The sequence below is a fragment of the Salmo trutta genome, chromosome 28, assembly GCF_901001165.1.
Source record: "Salmo trutta chromosome 28, fSalTru1.1, whole genome shotgun sequence".
NCBI classification, from domain to species: domain Eukaryota; kingdom Metazoa; phylum Chordata; class Actinopteri; order Salmoniformes; family Salmonidae; genus Salmo; species Salmo trutta.
In genome coordinates, this window is record NC_042984.1 from 2715388 (window position 1) to 2733496 (window position 18109).

General features: G+C 43.2%; 1 protein-coding gene across 7 annotated transcripts in view; it reads right to left on the minus strand.

The window, feature by feature from the left end:
• The window catches only part of mbd1a (methyl-CpG binding domain protein 1a), a 40886-nt gene that overhangs the window by 20300 nt on the left and 2477 nt on the right, over positions 1–18109 (minus strand). For 5 of the 7 annotated variants that reach the window (XM_029718275.1, XM_029718276.1, XM_029718281.1 and 2 more), the window contains exons 2-9: positions 17205–17598; positions 16475–16728; positions 15687–15873; positions 14657–14749; positions 13431–14388; positions 7493–7530; positions 4640–4732; positions 3236–3295 (exon numbers count right to left, since the gene is read on the minus strand). In XM_029718275.1, coding sequence (XP_029574135.1) covers positions 3236–3295; positions 4640–4732; positions 7493–7530; positions 13431–14388; positions 14657–14749; positions 15687–15873; positions 16475–16728; positions 17205–17387 — 1866 coding nt within the window. In that variant the 5' untranslated portion in view covers positions 17388–17598. The remainder of the gene's footprint in view (positions 1–3235; positions 3296–4639; positions 4733–7492; positions 7531–13430; positions 14389–14656; positions 14750–15686; positions 15874–16474; positions 16729–17204; positions 17599–18109) is intronic. The other 2 variants (XM_029718278.1, XM_029718279.1) reach the window with 2 other exon arrangements.

Below are 18109 nucleotides of genomic sequence, written 5' to 3' on the forward strand. Positions count from 1 at the left end.
TGCCGTATTCATTGACCTGGCCAAAGCTTTTGACTCTGTTAATCACCACATCCTCATCGGCAGACTTAGTAGCCTTGGTTTCTCTAACGATTGCGTCGCCTGGTTCACCAACTACTTCTCTGACAGAGTTCAGTGTGTCAAATCGGAGGGCCTACTGTCTGGACCTCTGGCAGTCTCTATGGGGGTACCACAGGGTTCAATTCTTGGGCCAACTCTTTTCTCTGTATACATAAATGATGTCGCTCTTGCTGCTGGTGAATCTCTGATCCACCTCTACGCAGACGACACCATTCTGTATACTTCTGGCCCTTCTTTGGACACTGTGTTAACAACCCTCCAGACGAGCTTCAATGCCATTCAACTCTCCTTCCGTGGTCTCCAACTGCTCCTAAACACAAGTAAAACTAAATGCATGCTCTTCAACCGATCGCTGCCTGCACCTGCCCGCCCATCCAGCATAACTTCTCTGGACGGTTCTAACTTAGAATTTGTGGACAACTACAAATACCTAGGTGTCTGGTTAGACTGTAAACTCTCCTTCCAGACTCACATCAATCATCTCCAATCCAAAGTGAAATCTAGAATTGGCTTCCTATTTCGCAACAAAGCATCCTTCACTCATGCTGCCAAACATACCCTCGTAAAACTGACCATCCTACCAATCCTCGACTTCGGCGATGTCATTTACAAAATAGCCTCCAATACCCTACTCAACAAGCTGGATGCAGTCTATCACAGTGCCATCCGTTTTGTCACCAAAGCCCCATATACAACCCACCACTGCGACCTGTATGCTCTCGTTGGCTGGCCTTCACTTCATAATCGTCGCCAAACACATTGGCTCCAGGTCATCTACAAGACCCTGCTAGGTAAAGTCCCCCCTTATCTCCGCTCACTGGTCACCATAGCAGCACCCACCTGTAGCACGCGCTCCAGCAGGTATATCTCTCTGGTCACCCCTAAAGCCAACTCCTCCTTTGGTCGTCTCTCCTTCCAGTTCTCAGCTGCCAACGACTGGAACGAACTACAAAAATCTCTAAAACTGGAAACACTTATCTCCCTCACTAGCTTTAAGCACCAGCTGTCAGAGCAGCTCACAGATCTCTGCACCTGTACATAGCCCATCTTTAATTTAGCCCAAACTACTACCTCTTCCCCTACTGTATTTATTTATTTTATTTATTTTGCTCCTTTGCACCATATTATTTATATTTTAACTTTTAACTTTCTTCAAACTTCAAATCTACCATTCCAGTGTTTTTCTTGCCATACTTTATTTACTTTGCCACCATGGCATTTTTTTGCCTTTACCTCCCTTATCTCACATCATTTGCTCACATTGTATATAGTCTTATTTTTTTCTACTGCATCATTGATTGTATGTTGTTTTACTCCATGTGTAACTCGGTGTTTTTGTATGTTGTCGAACTGCTTTGCTTTATCTTGGCCAGGTCGCAATTGTAAATGAGAACTTGTTCTCAACTTGCCTACCTGGTTAAATAAAGGTGAAATAAAATAAATAAAATAAAATAAATTATCTGTAGCCTATAAAAAGGTCGCAAAAATTGCGTTACCTTTCCCCAAATCCCGATTGGAGGATTCAAGTATTTCCTGCTAATTCCATCCTGATTGCAGGATAACTTCCAACTGGGATTTTACCAGAATGTTATAATATATATATATATATCCTTGAGATGTTTCTACAACTTGATTGGAGTCCACCTGTGGTAAATTCAATTGATTGGACATGATTTGGAAAGGCTTGGTTTGTGCTCTGACATGCAGTCAACTGTGGGACCTTATATAGACAGGTGTGTCTGCTGCATCGAAGGTCCACAATAACACAGTGGCCTCCATCATTCTTAAAATGGAAGAAGTTTGTAACAACCAAGACTCTTCCTAGAGCTGGCCGCCCGGCCAAACTGAGCAATCGGTGGAGAAGGGCCTTGGTCAGGGAGGTGACCAACAACCTAATGGTCACTGACAGAGCTCCAGAGTTCCTCTGTGGAGATGGGAGAACCTTCCAGAAGGACAACCATCTCTGCAGCACTCCACCAATCAGGCCTTTATGGTAGAGTGACCAGACGGAAGCCACTCCTCAGTAAAAAGCACATGACAGCCCGATTGGAGTTTGCCAAAAGGCACCTAAAGACTCTCAGACCATGAGAAACAAGATTCTCCTGCCAACAGGACAATGATCCTAAGCAAACAGCCAAGACATCGCAGGAGTGGCTTTGGGACAAGTGTCTGAATGTCCTTGAGTGGCCCAGCTTGAGCCCGGACTTGAACCCGATCGAACTTGTCTGGAGAGACCTGAAAATAGCTGTTCAGCGACACTCTCCATCCAACCTGACAGAGCTTGAGAGGATCTCCCCAAATACAGGTGTGCCAAGCTTGTAGTGTCATACCCAAGAACACTCAATGCAGTCATTGCTGCCAAAGGTGCTTCAACAAAAGAACTGAGTAAAGGGTCTGAATACTTATGTAAATGTCATATTTCATTTATTTTTATTTAAAAATGTCATTGTGTGTAGATTGATAAGAGGAAAAACAATTATACATTTTAGAATAAGGCTGTAATGTAACAAAATGTGGAAAAAGTTAAGGGGTCTGAATACTTTCAGAACGCACTGTATATAGCCTAACATTCTTTGATAACTGGTTAGAAGGCTCATTCTGGCTCAATTCGCTATTAAATATGTAAATTAGCTAGCTAGGTGTTGAAAAAAAATGAAAAAATGTCTCGCTCATGTAGTGCTACAGGCTGGTAGGGCTATAGGGCTAACATTAGCAGGCTAGTTGGATAACAACCTTGGAAGCTGATTTGTATTTGCTTGTAAGTTGGCTGAAAATGTACCAGTAGTCATGAACGCACACGATTTGGTTTAGTATGAAGTTTACATTGTAGGGAAAAGACCGAACTTCCTGGATCCTCTGTGACATCACACCACAAAAAAAAAAAAAAAATACATCTGATCAGATTTCATTTAATAACTCGAAAAATGTAAAAAGGAGGTGTGAACTTTGCATTGGGACTTTTGATGTCATTACTAATGCAAATCCATAACGTCCAGGCGGTTGTTTATGCTACCTACCCTTCAATAAAGAAAACCACATTCCAATTCCAAAATGTTACTCTTTCAAAAGCTTTTGTGAGCGAATTGTAATTTTAGTGTACTTCCTAAAAAGTGACTGGAATTGAAATGAAAATGGTCCAATCCTACATCCCACTTACCGATATACTAGGTCTCCTGGTGACCTTGGTTGACTTACGTCCAAACCGCTTGCGCTTCTTCTGAAAAACAACGCACAAACCAAGAGCAGATGAGGAGGAGTACTTTATCAAAAACGCATCATAGGAGCAGGAGGATGAATGCTAATTCCATGTGGAATTAATACTTTTAAAAAAAAAAGTGTATTTTTGGAGTGCTGTCAATTTCATTCCTTTAGTATTGCCTCCCAAATGGCAACATTTTCCCTATATAGTGTACTACTTTCTACCAGAACCCTATGCATCCTGATCAGAAGTAGTGCAATAAATAGGCAATAGGGTGCCATTTGGGATGCAACCTTAAAATATGGTATACATTAAAAACCCATTACAACCCCATTGAAAAAGCGTGACTTAGCGTAAAGTGGAGTCGGGTTATAAAGCGTACCTTAGCGTAAAGTGGAGTCAGGTTATAAAGCGTACCTTAATGTAAAGTGGAGTCAGGTTATAAAGCGGACCTTAATGTAAAGTGGAGTCGGGTTATAAAGCGTACCTTAATGTAAAGTGGAGTCAGGTTATAAAGCGTACCTTAGCGTAAAGTGGAGTCAGGTTATAAAGCGGACCTTAGTGTAAAGCGGAGTCAGGTTATAAAGCGTACCTTAATGTAAAGCGGAGTCAGGTTATAAAGCGTACCTTAGCGTAAAGTGGAGTCGGGTTATAAAGCGTACCTTAGTGTAAAGTGGAGTCGGGTTATAAAGCGGACCTTAGCGTAAAGTGGAGTCAGGTTATAAAGCGTACCTTAGAGTAAAGTGGAGTCAGGTTATAAAGCGTACCTTAGCGTAAAGTGGAGTCAGGTTATAAAGTGGACCTTAGCGTAAAGTGGAGTCAGGTTATAAAGCGGACCTTAGTGTAAAGTGGAGTCAGGTTATAAAGCGGACCTTAATGTAAAGTGGAGTCAGGTTATAAAGCGGACCTTAATGTAAAGTGGAGTCGGGTTATAAAGCGTACCTTAGCGTAAAGTGGAGTCAGGTTATAAAGCGTACCTTAGCGTAAAGTGGAGTCAGGTTATAAAGCGGACCTTAGCGTAAAGTGGAGTCAGGTTATAAAGCGTACCTTAGCGTAAAGTGGAGTCGGGTTATAAAGCGTATCTTAGTGTAAAGTGGAGTCAGGTTATAAAGCGTACCTTAGTGTAAAGTGGAGTCGGGTTATAAAGCGTACCTTAATGTAAAGTGGAGTCAGGTTATAAAGCGTACCTTAGCGTAAAGCGGAGTCAGGTTATAAAGCGTACCTTAGCGTAAAGTGGAGTCAGGTTATAAAGCGTACCTTAGTGTAAAGTGGAGTCAGGTTATAAAGCGTGACTTAGCGTAAAGTGGAGTCAGGTTATAAAGCGTACCTTAATGTAAAGCGGAGTCAGGTTATAAAGCGTACCTTAGTGTAAAGTGGAGTCTTGCCGCTGTTGCCGAATTCCTCTTCTTTGAACTCCAGTTGCTTCCCCCCTAGAACCCATTTATCCCCTCCCACCTGAGGACAGACCGACCAGCACAACAGTCACATTACAGCAAACTACGGGAAGGGAAGATGGGAGGGACAGAGCAACCCACACAATCACACTACGGAAAGGGAAGATGGGAGGAACAGAGCAACCAACACAACACAATCACATTATGTTTGAGTTCCAAATGGCACCGGAATCCATATAGTGTGCACTACTTTTGACCAGGCCCACAGTGTAGTGCACTATATAGGGAATAAGGTGCCATTTACTAATGTACTTCTAGTAGGGTTGCAGAATGTGATTACATTTCCCAACGTTCCAGTAAAATCAGGACGAAATAAAGTAATCCCCCTTCAACTGGGATTTCCAGAAAACCTGGGATAGTTAGCAGCATGTTGCAACCCTATCCATTACAGCCAGATAACTATCCCGTTACCATAAAAACCATGCGGTTTGCACTCATGTTTGTAAAGGTTAATAAGATGTTAGTTAGTAGAAAGAAATGAAACAGCTTTAACTCATGCATTGATTAGTCTGGAATCTAGCGGTCAGTGGAAAAAAAAAACGATAAATATGGAAACAAACGCTACGCTAAGAAATATTCTATTATACAACTATTGTGGCGTCCCGCAAGGCTCAGTTCTAGACCCTCTCATTAGTGAGCTGACAACAACTTCTGAAGCGCAAATAGCCCAATGCTTGTGCTGCACTTGCCTTAGAAACAAAATCGACACCTTCTAAAAACATAGAAACATTAAAATGCATTATTATGGTGAATTCACCCCGTCTTCAACACCCTGTGTGGCAACAGCTCTAGTCCGCTCCGAAATGGTGATAGACCCTCATGTGGAGTAATCACGGAAATGGCTCAGGGGTACGCTTCCTAGAGCGCTGCACGTAGAGCAGGATGTTGTCCCAACTAGGCACTACACTGAGCTACAAAGCTAATTGATCACTTCAGTGATTGACTCATTTCAACACATCTGGTCTTCTAAGATTAAACCAATCTAAAACATGAGGGGACCAGAAAGTCCAGGAGCACGGTTGCTAGGCGACCAGAGGCGACCAAGGCAACCAGAGTCCCTACTCCTTATATAGCAGTGTTTATTTTACCATTGTACTTTTGTCTTTCACTTGATTTCTCTTTGTTTTCCAGGACTATATATATATATATATATATAGCGTCAGCGGATGAATAGGGTAGAGACAGGTTGTGGAAGTGACGGGGTAGAGTTTTTCCAGCTGTCAACAGCTGAAACACCCCCCCCCACAGTCCTCCCTCAATAGCAAACCTTAATCCCCTGCCCCTTAAGTGAACGTTCCGATAATTTAAACATTATAGCTCACACTAAGACGACAACACAATACCACAGTGGAATACCCAACTACAAAACCAGCAATATTCACCAAGATCTACAACTACCCACACCTACCCACCTCATAACTTATGTCATACCTTCAACTCTGTTGAAAGTTGTTTCTTGGAATGAATTATTACTGTACCTCAGCAGAGTATGTCAATGGAACTATGGCCTTTCCCCCCCATCTCTTATCACGGACAGTGACCGCTACTCACTGTTTGTTTGTTTGTTTGTTTGTTACCTATGCATAGTCACTTCGCCCCCACCTACATGTACAGATTACCTCAACTGACTCGGTAACGGTGCCCCCTGTATATAGCCTCGTTATGTTATTCTTATTGTGTTACTTTTTATTGGATTTATAACGACTGGACCAACTGACAGACCCTGCCAGACCGGTGGCCGTATAAAGACTGGACCAACTGACAGACCCTGCCAGACCGGTAGCAGTATAAAGACTGGATCAACTGACAGACCCTGCCAGACCGGTGGCAGTATAAAGACTGGATCAACTGACAGACCCTGCCAGACCGGTGGCCGTATAAAGACTGGATCAACTGACAGACCCTGCCAGACCGGTGGCAGTATAAAGACTGGATCAACTGACAGACCCTGCCAGACCGGTGGCAGTATAAAGACTGGATCAACTGACAGACCCTGCCAGACCGGTGGCCGTATAAAGACTGGATCAACTGACAGACCCTGCCAGACCGGTGGCAGTATAAAGACTGGATCAACTGACAGACCCTGCCAGACCGGTGGCCGTATAAAGACTGGACCAACTGACAGACCCTGCCAGACCGGTGGCAGTATAAAGACTGGATCAACTGACAGACCCTGCCAGACCGGTGGCCGTATAAAGACTGGATCAACTGACAGACCCTGCCAGACTGGTGGCAGTATAAAGACTGGATCAACTGACAGACCCTGCCAGACCGGTGGCCGTATAACGACTGGATCAACTGACAGACCCTGCCAGACCGGTGGCAGTATAAAGACTGGATCAACTGACAGACCCTGCCAGACCGGTGGCAGTATAAAGACTGGATCAACTGACAGACCCTGCCAGACCGGTGGCCGTATAAAGACTGGATCAACTGACAGACCCTGACTCTGCTGCAACTAAAAGAAATGTGCATCAGGACCAACACAGGACATTGTGGGGTGATCCAGGGTCAGATTCCTCTCCACCAAACCTAACCATTAGTGGAGAAAATGCTAAACTGACTCAGGATCAGTGTCTTAGGGGCAACTTCACCTTACACTAACATAGGACAGGGAGGATACTACAGAAGATAGTAAACAGCCACAGAATTAAAAGGATGCTTATCCAATCAGATTAGCAGAACAGGAGTAGCCAACACATGCAGAGTGAAAGACAGTTCGGCATGCAGGCAGAGATGGATCATGTTAGGTCGGTCTTACCTTTCTGAACACAATACTTGGGGACTGTTTCTTCTCAGCTGGAGAAAACAAAAACACAAATACTTCAACCAAACAGACACATAGATGCCCCGCGCATGTAGAAAAACTCCAACTACAGCCACTCAAAGTGACTCTTTTTACATGGTCCTCGAAGACTAATTTGAACCAACAAGCGACAAAGATTTACAGTTAACTATTGTCTTCTAGATATAACTGCCACACCTTCAAGTGCTCCACACACACCGTGGTCAGGAATCCCAACATCCCTGGAAGTACACTACAGAGTGTACCAGCTAACTTTGATAAACTACCAGAAATGACTGGTGATTATCTGGTTCATTAAGAATTCTAAACTTCTACATGTGTTTCTGGTTGTCAAGCCCATTTATTGGTTCTAAAATGTTATTTCAGAATAGTGATCTGACTTTAAAAGACCTTTGGTCCCGAAGCTTCTGCATTTGTGTTTTTTTTTTTTTTAAATCTTTACCAGAATAAAAATAAATTGCACAAATGCTAGTGAATTTCCATAGCGGCTACTAGCTAAATATGCTAACGAGCACAAAGGCAAATAAACGAATTGCAAAGACAGGCAATCCAGCTCATAAAGTTATACATCTATTAGGTAGAATATAAATTTTCATGAGGTTGGATATTTACAAGCAAATGAACAGTTTTAACGCATGCTTGTCTGAAGGAAGAACAGCACTGTCTCCGGAGCAACATGTGCACACGCTAGTGTTGCGCGGTATACCGAAACGTCAGTACTTTTTTTGATACTAGAACATGAAAAACAGGTCGGTACTATAATTTGATTATTTCGGTACTTCTGTCAAAAAGTGTCTCACGGATCAAGCCTGTGTATCAGTGCAGCAGACCCCTTACTATAGATCCCCCGGGTCTGCTCCACTAACTCACTGCTAGCCTGGACTGCAACATGTTAGCTCCACTAACTCACTGCTAGCCTGTACTGGGAGTCTGGGCTGCATCATGTTAGCTCCACTAACTCACTGCTAGCCTGTACTGCATCATGTTAGCTCCACTAACTCACTGCTAGCCTGCATCATGTTAGCTCCACTAACTCACTGCTAGCCTGCATCATGTTAGCTCCACTAACTCACTGCTAGCCTGCATCATGTTAGCTCCACTAACTCACTGCTAGCCTGCATCATGTTAGCTCCACTAACTCACTGCTAGCCTGGGAGTCTGGACTGCATCATGTTAGATCCACTAACTCACTGCTAGCCTGTACTGGGTGTCTGGACTGCACCATGTTAGCTCCACTAACTCACTGCTAGCCTGTACTGGGAGTCTGGGCTGCATCATGTTAGCTCCACTAACTCACTGCTAGCCTGCATCATGTTAGCTCCACTAACTCACTGCTAGCCTGCATCATGTTAGCTCCACTAACTCACTGCTAGCCTGCATCATGTTAGCTCCATTAACTCACTGCTAGCCTGGAAGTCTGGACTGCATCATGTTAGCTCCACTAACTCACTGCTAGCCTGGGAGTCTGGGCTGCATCATGTTAGCTCCACTAACTCACTGCTAGCCTGGGAGTCTGGGCTGCATCATGTTAGCTCTACTAACTCACTGCTAGCCTGTACTGGGAGTCTGGGCTGCATCATGTTAGCTCCACTAACTCACTGCTAGTCTGGGCTGCATCATGTTAGCTCCACTAACTCACTGCTAGTCTGCACTGGGAGTCTGGGCTGCATCATGTTAGCTCCACTAACTCACTGCTAGCCTGGGAGTCTGGGCTGCATCATGTTAGCTCCACTAACTCACTGCTAGCCTGGGAGTCTGGGCTGCATCATGTTAGCTTCACTAACTCACTGCTAGCCTGTACTGGGAGTCTGGGCTGCATCATGTTAGCTCCACTAACTCACTGCTAGCCTGTACTGGGAGTCTGGGCTGCATCATGTTAGCTCCACTAACTCACTGCTAGCCTGGGAGTCTGGGCTGCATCATGTTAGCTCCACTAACTCACTACTAGCCTGGGAGTCTGGGCTGCATCATGTTAGCTCCACTAACTCACTGCTAGCCTGGGAGTCTGGGCTGCATCATGTTAGCTCCACTAACTCACTGCTAGCCTGCATCATGTTAGCTCCACTAACTCACTGCTAGCCTGCATCATGTTAGCTTCACTAACTCACTGCTAGCCTGGGAGTCTGGGCTGCATCATGTTTGCTCCACTAACTCACTGCTAGCCTGGGAGTCTGGGCTGCATCATGTTAGCTCCACTAACTCACTGCTAGCCTGGGAGTCTGGGCTGCATCATGTTAGCTCCACTAACTCACTGCTAGCCTGGGAGTCTGGGCTGCATCATGTTAGCTCCACTAACTCACTGCTAGCCTGTACTGGGAGTCTGGACTGCATCATGTTAGCTTCACTAACTCACTGCTAGCCTGTACTGGGAGTCTGGACTGCATCGTGTTAGCTCCACTAACTCACTGCTAGCCTGAGAGTCTGGGCTGCATCATGTTAGCTCCACTAACTCACTGCTAGCCTGTACTGGGAGTCTGGACTGCATCGTGTTAGCTCCACTAACTCACTGCTAGCCTGTACTGGGAGTCTGGACTGCATCATGTTAGCTCCACTAACTCACTGCTAGCCTGGGAGTCTGGACTGCATCATGTTAGCTCCCCTCTCATGCTGCACAGAAGTTAACATGCTTGAATAATGTGATATGGCAAGTAGAAATGTTGAAACTGTCCTCAAAAACAATGGCCATACTAGGGATGTGACAAATTTACATTTTTTGCTTAATGTCACATATTCTTCAATATAGAAATGCTACCAAAAAAAATGTATTGAAACTTGTTACAAATGATGGAGTCATGCATGATTCACCGAATTATATTTTGAAAGAGGAAGTACTTTAAGAATACACTTTCGTTTGTCTCCTCCATCTCCACTAACTGAAGCTAATTGTATGGATTTTGTTTCATCATCATCATCATCATCATCATAATGTAGTCTTCCCTGTGGCTCAGTTGGTAGAGCATGGTGTGTGCAACGCCAGGGTTGTGGGTTCGATTCCCACGGGGGGCCAGTACAAAAAAAAATAAAATAAATAAATAAATAAATAAATGCATGAAATGTATGCATTCACTACTGTAAGTCGCTCTGGATAAGAGCGTCTGCTAAATTACTAAAATTAAAAAATTTAAAATAAATGTGAACTTAACATCTGTACAGAAAGACTCATGTGAAGGCCAAATTACAGAGGAACAACTCCAGGGCTGGATGGCACACCAGTGGAAGTATAACAAACTTTTTTTGATATATTCAGAGGACCATTAGTATGTTTTAACCACTCCTATATAAATGTTGGATTATCAGACACACAACAAGAAGGTCTGATACCTTTTCAAAATCAGCTATGAAAGCCAGGCCTGGTGTCCCCGATATTTCATAGTATTCTATTGTTTCCAGTACTTGTCTTATATTATCTCCAATGTATCGTCCATGTAAAAAACCTGTCTGATTAGGATGAATAATATCTGACAAAACTTTTTTTAATTTCTATGCGCCAGGCATTTAGCATATTTTGGATTTTTACATCCAATTTTTTTAAATGGACTGGATCTTTATATATACACACACACCACTTGGGTCCTGTTTCAGTAATAATAGCTTTTGATAAAGTACGACTGGATTTTATATATAAATGCCTAGAATATTTCAATTTTGGGGTCTCTCTTCTAAAATGGGTTAAAGTTATGTATAGTAACCCTTGGTGTAAAATAGTAAATAATGGCTACATCTCAGAAAGTTTTAAACTGTCAAGAGGAATAAAACAAGGTTGTCCACTATCGGCATATCTATTTATTATTACCATTGAAATGTTAGCTGTTAAAATTAGATCCAACAATAATATTAAGGGATTCGAAATCCGTGACTTAAAAACAAAGCTGTCATTGTACGCTGATGATTCATGTCTTCTTTTAAATCAACAATTAGAATCTCTCCACGGCCTCATAGAGGATCTAGATAATTTTGCTAACCTCTCTGGATTAAAACCAAATTATGATAAGTGAATTATGTATTGGATCACTTTTTTTAATTTTATTTTTAATATTACATTACTGTGTAGTTTACCAATAAAATGGTCTGACGGGGATGTGGACATACTCGGTATACATATCCCGAAAGGAAGAAATGATCTCACTCCAATACATTTCTATAGAAAGTTAGCAAAAAATAGATCTTGCTACCATTGAAAGGACAATACCTATCTATTTGTGGAAAAATCACCCTGATTAACTCTTTAGTCATATCACAGTTTACCTATTTGCTTATGGTTTTGCCTACACCTAGTGACCTGCTTTTTAAATTATATGAACAAAAAAATATTCAATTTTATTTGGAATGGCAAGCCAGACAAAATTAAATGGGCCTATTTATATAACGAATATGAATTCGGAGGGCAGAAATTATTAAATATTAAAGCATTAGACCTCTCACTAAAGGCATCAGTCATACAAAAGTTATGCTTAAATCCAAACTGGTAGGAATGTCTCATCCTATGTTCAAGAATGGCCTTTTTCCCGTTATATATATATATATATATATATATATATATTTATTTATTTATTTCAGCCAACACATATATTTTAAGAATATAAAAGAACATTTTTCGTTTCTCAGAATAAAAACCTTACTAAAACTGTTGTTACACTCTAAGTAATAAGCTATAGGTCCAGTTAAAAGCTTCTTCTGACAAAGTACAAAGATTATTATTTAATTTTTTTTAAGTGTATTTTTTCAGGTGTGGGTAAAGGACAGAGGAAGAGCAATTTTTACACAATTGTTCTAAATTGAATCACTTTCCTCATCCTCATTCAGTTAATTCAAATTCAATTTTCAAGTCACAATTATCAGTTTCTATTGAGGTTTATGTCGCCCATTCATTCATTGTCAGTTAGACACATTAGCGCATTGGGACCCAAAAGCATAATCAGTGCTCTAACGCCCCCTTGTGGTGGTCTGGAGCAATGAAGAGGTGACGCAGGGTACCGTACTAAACCACAAATTACCCTTAAATCCCGCAGCATAATCTCAAAACTTTTAGTTGAGCAACCACTGTAGACCGCCCAAGCCTACATTACACGCACACACACGTTGTTGTTATGGTCTTCTTCCCTTCATATTTCTCACTGTCATTCATCAATGATAATTCCTCAAGTTTTAAATCGGTGAAACGTCCATGCTGCATCTGCATTCCAACCATTTGATCTAAAAAAATCGGTTTCATGGGGATATACATTAAGATGGTGTTGAGTTATAGTGTTGTTTCGAGCTAGCCTACCTGAATGAGTTTTAGAGCTACGTTGCTAACAGACTGTAGCATAGCCTACCTGAATGAGTTTTAGAGCAACGTTGCTAACAGAATGTAGCATAGCCTACCTGAATGAGTTTTAGAGCTACGTTGATAACAGAATGTAGCATAGCCTACCTGAATGAGTTTTAGAGCTACGTTGCTAACAGAATGTAGCATAGCCTACCTGAATGAGTTTTAGAGCTAGCTACGTTAGCTCTCGGCCACACGAGAGATAAATGTGCGTAATGTTTTTTGTTTTTTTTGGTCTGACAGTTATACTGTGCTATTATATTCACTCTGTTACATAGAAGACTATCATTATGTGATCTCAGCTTTTATATAACTTTATTAAAACGAGCACCATTCACCAGAGTAGCCTGCCCTCTACTGCCTAAAGTAGAGAAGCAACACGTACACAGAAGCTTCGGAATCGATGGGGGGGGGGGGGTCTGATCTGCAGCCACTCTGAACAGAGTTAGCTGGCTCAGTCCTTGATCCTGCTTTGTAGTATACCCCTCTGAGAAAGATAAGCCAGTCTTACTGAGCGGACTATCCTGGCTTGTTAAATACAAAAGAATTGAGAAGAAAAAAAAAAATTCAAAAAAAAGGACTCACCATCTTTGTCATTGGCTGTTTTCAGCTGCTGAATCCTCTCACTGTAGGAGCCTGGCTTATGGGAAGATGCTTCCACTGATTCTACCTGTCCATGTCTACCTGTACAAGTTGGTTTCTCTGTGTCCATTTCTCTGTGTCCATTCAGCACAATATTAGATCCACTCCACTGTTGGGTCCACTGGGTTACCAGGGAAAGGTGCTGAGGGGGAGGGGAGGTGATTGGGTCCAGATCCACATCCGGCCTACGGATCACTACTACCTTCCTGTGCCCCTCTGGGGTTTGTAGTCGTAATTGAGAGAGCTGGTTCCTGGTCGGGCTCGACGGTTGTAGTCCTGACTGAAGGAGCTGGTTCTTGGTCGGGCTCGGCGATTGTAGTCCTGACTGAAGTAGCTGGTTCTTGGTCGGGCTCGGCGGTTGTAGTCCTGACTGAAGGAGCTGGTTCTTGGTCGGGCTCGGCGGTTGTAGTCCTGACTGAAGGAGCTGGTTCTTGGTCGGGCTCGGAGGTTGTAGTCCTGACTGAAGGAGCTGGTTCTTGGTCGGGCTCAGCGGCTGTAGTCCTGACTGAAGGAGCTGGTTCTTGGTCGGGCTCGGCGGCTGTAGTCCTGACTGAAGGAGCTGATTCTTGGTCGGGCTGAGAGGCAGGAGAGACTGAGACAGATGAGAGATTACAACGTCTCGGCTTGAAGAGGCCACAGAACTGAGTCTCTGTGGGGAGATCTGCTCCAGACGGAGAGAAGGGGAGCCACTAGCCAGGGATGCCTTACGGGTGGCAGGGAGGCTGTTGTGGATAACAACAGTGGGGGACTGTGTGATGTGCGGGAAGCTGGCCTGACTCTGTGGGGTGCGCTGGGGAGTTCCAGGGAGGCTATCAGAGGTGTGGTTCCGGTCCAGGTCTGGAGTGCCTGTCCTGGAGGTGCTCGTACTAGAGGACTGAACTTCCTCCAAGTGGTTCAAACGCTGTGGTGAGGAAATAAATCTAAATATTTAAATATATATATTTTTTTTTTACATAACTACTTAGTACATACACAGCAATATCGGAGGTGGAAACCAGGGTCAATCACTAGGAACCAATCAGAAGCAAGCGGGCTGAAAACGGGGACGGCTCTTCCTTCTTCACTAATGAATAAGACCCATGGCACCAGGAAGTAAGGCACCAGGAAGTAAGGCACCAGGAAGTAAGGCACCAGGAAGTAAGGCACCAGGAAGTAAGGAAGTGTTTTACCTTCAACCTGCTCTTCTCATCCAAGAAGAGTCCCGACTGGAAGTCAAAACGAGAGATGTCCACGCCACCACGGAGGTATTTGGTCAGTTCAACCTTAGAATATAGAATATAACTTTATTGACCATCCAAGGCAAGATAACGTTATTTAGCATCAATGTAAAACATCACATACAGATCATACACATGCAGCCTACGGCCGGGACAATGCCAGTATCACCACACCAGTATCTCCTTACTTCAAAACAACATGTATTTATTTTACAAGTTATAACACACAATATTTTACACAACGCAGGTTTTTTAAAGGACCAGAGTTTAAAATCAGTTTATTGGTCGCATACAGTTTTGTGGAGAAGTTATCGCAGGTGTAGAAAAATGCTTATGTTTCTAGCTCCAACAGTGAAGCAATATCTATTAATATAATAACTATACACACAGAATCCAAATAAATATGCAATTGAGATATCGTAATGAGTTAGGAATTTTAACATAGGTGGTTCGAGTCCTGAATGCTGATTGGCTGACAGACGTGGTATATCAGCCTTGTGTACCACGTGTATGACAAAACATTTATCAAAATTGGTAGACAGTTTGTAACAGCAATTAGGCACTTTGGGGGTTTGTGGTATATGGCCAATATACCATGGCTAATGGCTGCGTCCAATGCACTCTGCGTTGCGTCGTGCAATAAGAACAGCACTTAGTCGTGGTATATTGGCCATATACACACACCACACGCCCTCATGTTTTATCGCTATTATAAACTGGTTACCAACGTAATTAGAACAGTAAAAAAAAAAAAAGACATTTTTGTCATACCCATGGTATACGATCTGATATACCACGGCTTTCAGCGTTCAGGAACTCAAACCCACATTAGGAACAGCTGCTCTTTCCATGACATAGACTGACCAGGTGAAAGCTATGATCCTTTATCGGATGTCAACCTGTTAAATCCACTTCCAAAACATTCATTCATAAAATGACCGCTAGAGCCTTGTTGCTGTAGAAGTGTTTAGAAAATGTTCACCTTGCTTCTCATGCGGTCCCCACATGGACTGCAGTAGTAGGTATCCCACTTCCTCTTAGCGGGCAGGGTGGTTGAGCGCCGGAACACCACTTTGCGTTTCCAGCCCGGTCCTAAAGCGGAGCAATCTTCCCAGTCGTCGTCAGCCTGAACCGGAACCTTCCACCTCCACTTTCGCTTAGGAGCCGGTCTGGACAAAGGATAAAATATGTCTGAGCCAGAACAACCCATACAACGAGTCTATATCCTGTTTCTGTAGAGAAACAGCTTGATGTACCAGTACACCCCTGGACAGGACACTAGTCTATATCCTGTTTCTGTAGAGAGACAGCTTGATGTACCAGGACACCCCTTGGACAGGACACTAGTCTATCCCCTGTTTCTGTAGTGAGGCAGCTTGATGTACAGGACACCCCCTGGACAGGACACCCCCTGGACAGGACACTAGTCCATCACAGGGCCAAGCTCTGCTAACAGACATTCATTCCATTTTATTTGAACAGAAAAAGTACCAAGCTGTCAGGTTGTGGAGGACATAGTACGCTCAGTTCAATGAGACAACTGTTCTAAAAACCAAAAGGAAGTTGCAGTATGCAGACACTTAACAAATGTAACCATAATAAAAATTAAAAAACGATGATCATTTTACATTTCAGTCATTTAGTAGATGCTCTTATCCAGAGCATTTAGTGGGGAGAAACAACTAGTATACCAGTCATTACAAGTAGCCACTATCAGCTAAATCAGTTACCAGGAAGATCCAAGTGTCAGTTTAGAAATAAATTCCATACCTCCGTTCATTGTCACGCCCCTCCATCTCTTCCTCGTTGTCAAAGTCGTCCTCCCCCAGGGGCTCAGACCAGGCTCCAGGCGGCCCATCAACACACCCGCTTCCTTCCCCTGTCCCCTGGGCCAGACACCCCTCTCCCTCCCTTGTCCCCTTGGCCAAAACCAGTCGGTCACTGGAGACCGTGTGCATCTGGACCTCCGCTCCTAGAGGGAGCATGTCGCTCTCCAGCTGGATCAGCGCTTCTTCGCCACGGGTCTGTCACGTTACAGCACATTGAGATAGAAAATGTACAACGGATATGATTGTCTTGGCAGATAGGAAATGGTGTCAACTCTAGTCAACTGTTCATGAGGATGTAATACCGCAACACATTCAGATAGAAATGTGGCGTAGAACAAATATGTCTCAAATTAGGAAAACGCTAAGCATAGCTAAAAACCGGCTTGTCGCAGGTACGTGGGAATAATTTGATCACATTTAAAAAATTGAAAATACTTATAGCTGAATAAACTGAGATGGTGCCAAGAGTGTAAAATGTATACAACGTAATTTCTATGTAAATTACTGTAAATTGTTTAAGATAAAAGTGTCTGCTAAATGGCATATGTTAATATAATAATACTTTTCTTTAAAGTTACAATTGTCTGTTGGATAAAATAAGGACTGGAGTGAGCTCTGTCTTTTTTCTTTCTGTTCAAAACGTCTTTCAGATCACTGAAAAAAAACACCACCTTCCTCACCTCTTCTTCAGCAACGGCCTGGTCTCCCTGATTGGCTCCCTCTCCGAGGTCTGGAGCCTGATTGGCTGCGTGGCTCAGGGCTGTGTCCTCCTCCAGAGCAATGTGTCGTGCCACCATCCTACCCTCTACCGTGTCTCTCCTCAGGATGAGCAGTTTAGGGCGCTTCCTGTCCATGTCGGATTGAATGTAATCTAGTTAGGTCCTACTCACTGTTTATCGTCCATGTTCAGTAACATTACCGACTCACAGCAAACACAGGTCGTCCTCTGTTCTCGCCTTGTAGCCTTACGACATATGAAGGTCTATACACAAAGTCTCCAGTGTCTCCATCTCGGTATTTGTGGTGGTAAGGGTTTGGGTGGGGTCAGCTGATGTTTGGAACACTCTGAAATAAAGGAACAAAAAATGTCAGTCGGTATGATTATTATAATATAGAAAAGAGCGAGGTAACGAATGAACAATTCTGAAATTATCAATATATATTAACCTACATTCAAAATCTCAACTATTGACAACGATTGCAAGGACTAAACATGTAATATACTGGTAATATACTGGGAACTAACATGCAAGGCAACGCGTAACATAGAAACAACAAGAAACCATGGATATTGACTATATTAAAACCACCAATCTGGAGCTTGGCGTTTCACCCATGTGGGTTTCCAAGGCGACATGCTGGTGCCTTGGCGATATGTTTAGCACCAGAGAAGAAGAGAAAAAAAAGTGGTTTCCATGGTGATCACAGCGCACTGATCGAGGGCGGGCCGGCAGAACCCAAAACCCCCCCCCAAAAAAACGGCACCATCTGCAGAAATGCAGCAGCATAATAAAACGCAACGCTGACGCCACTTTTCAAGATAACAGAACCGGAGTGGTATATAGACCTAATGGAT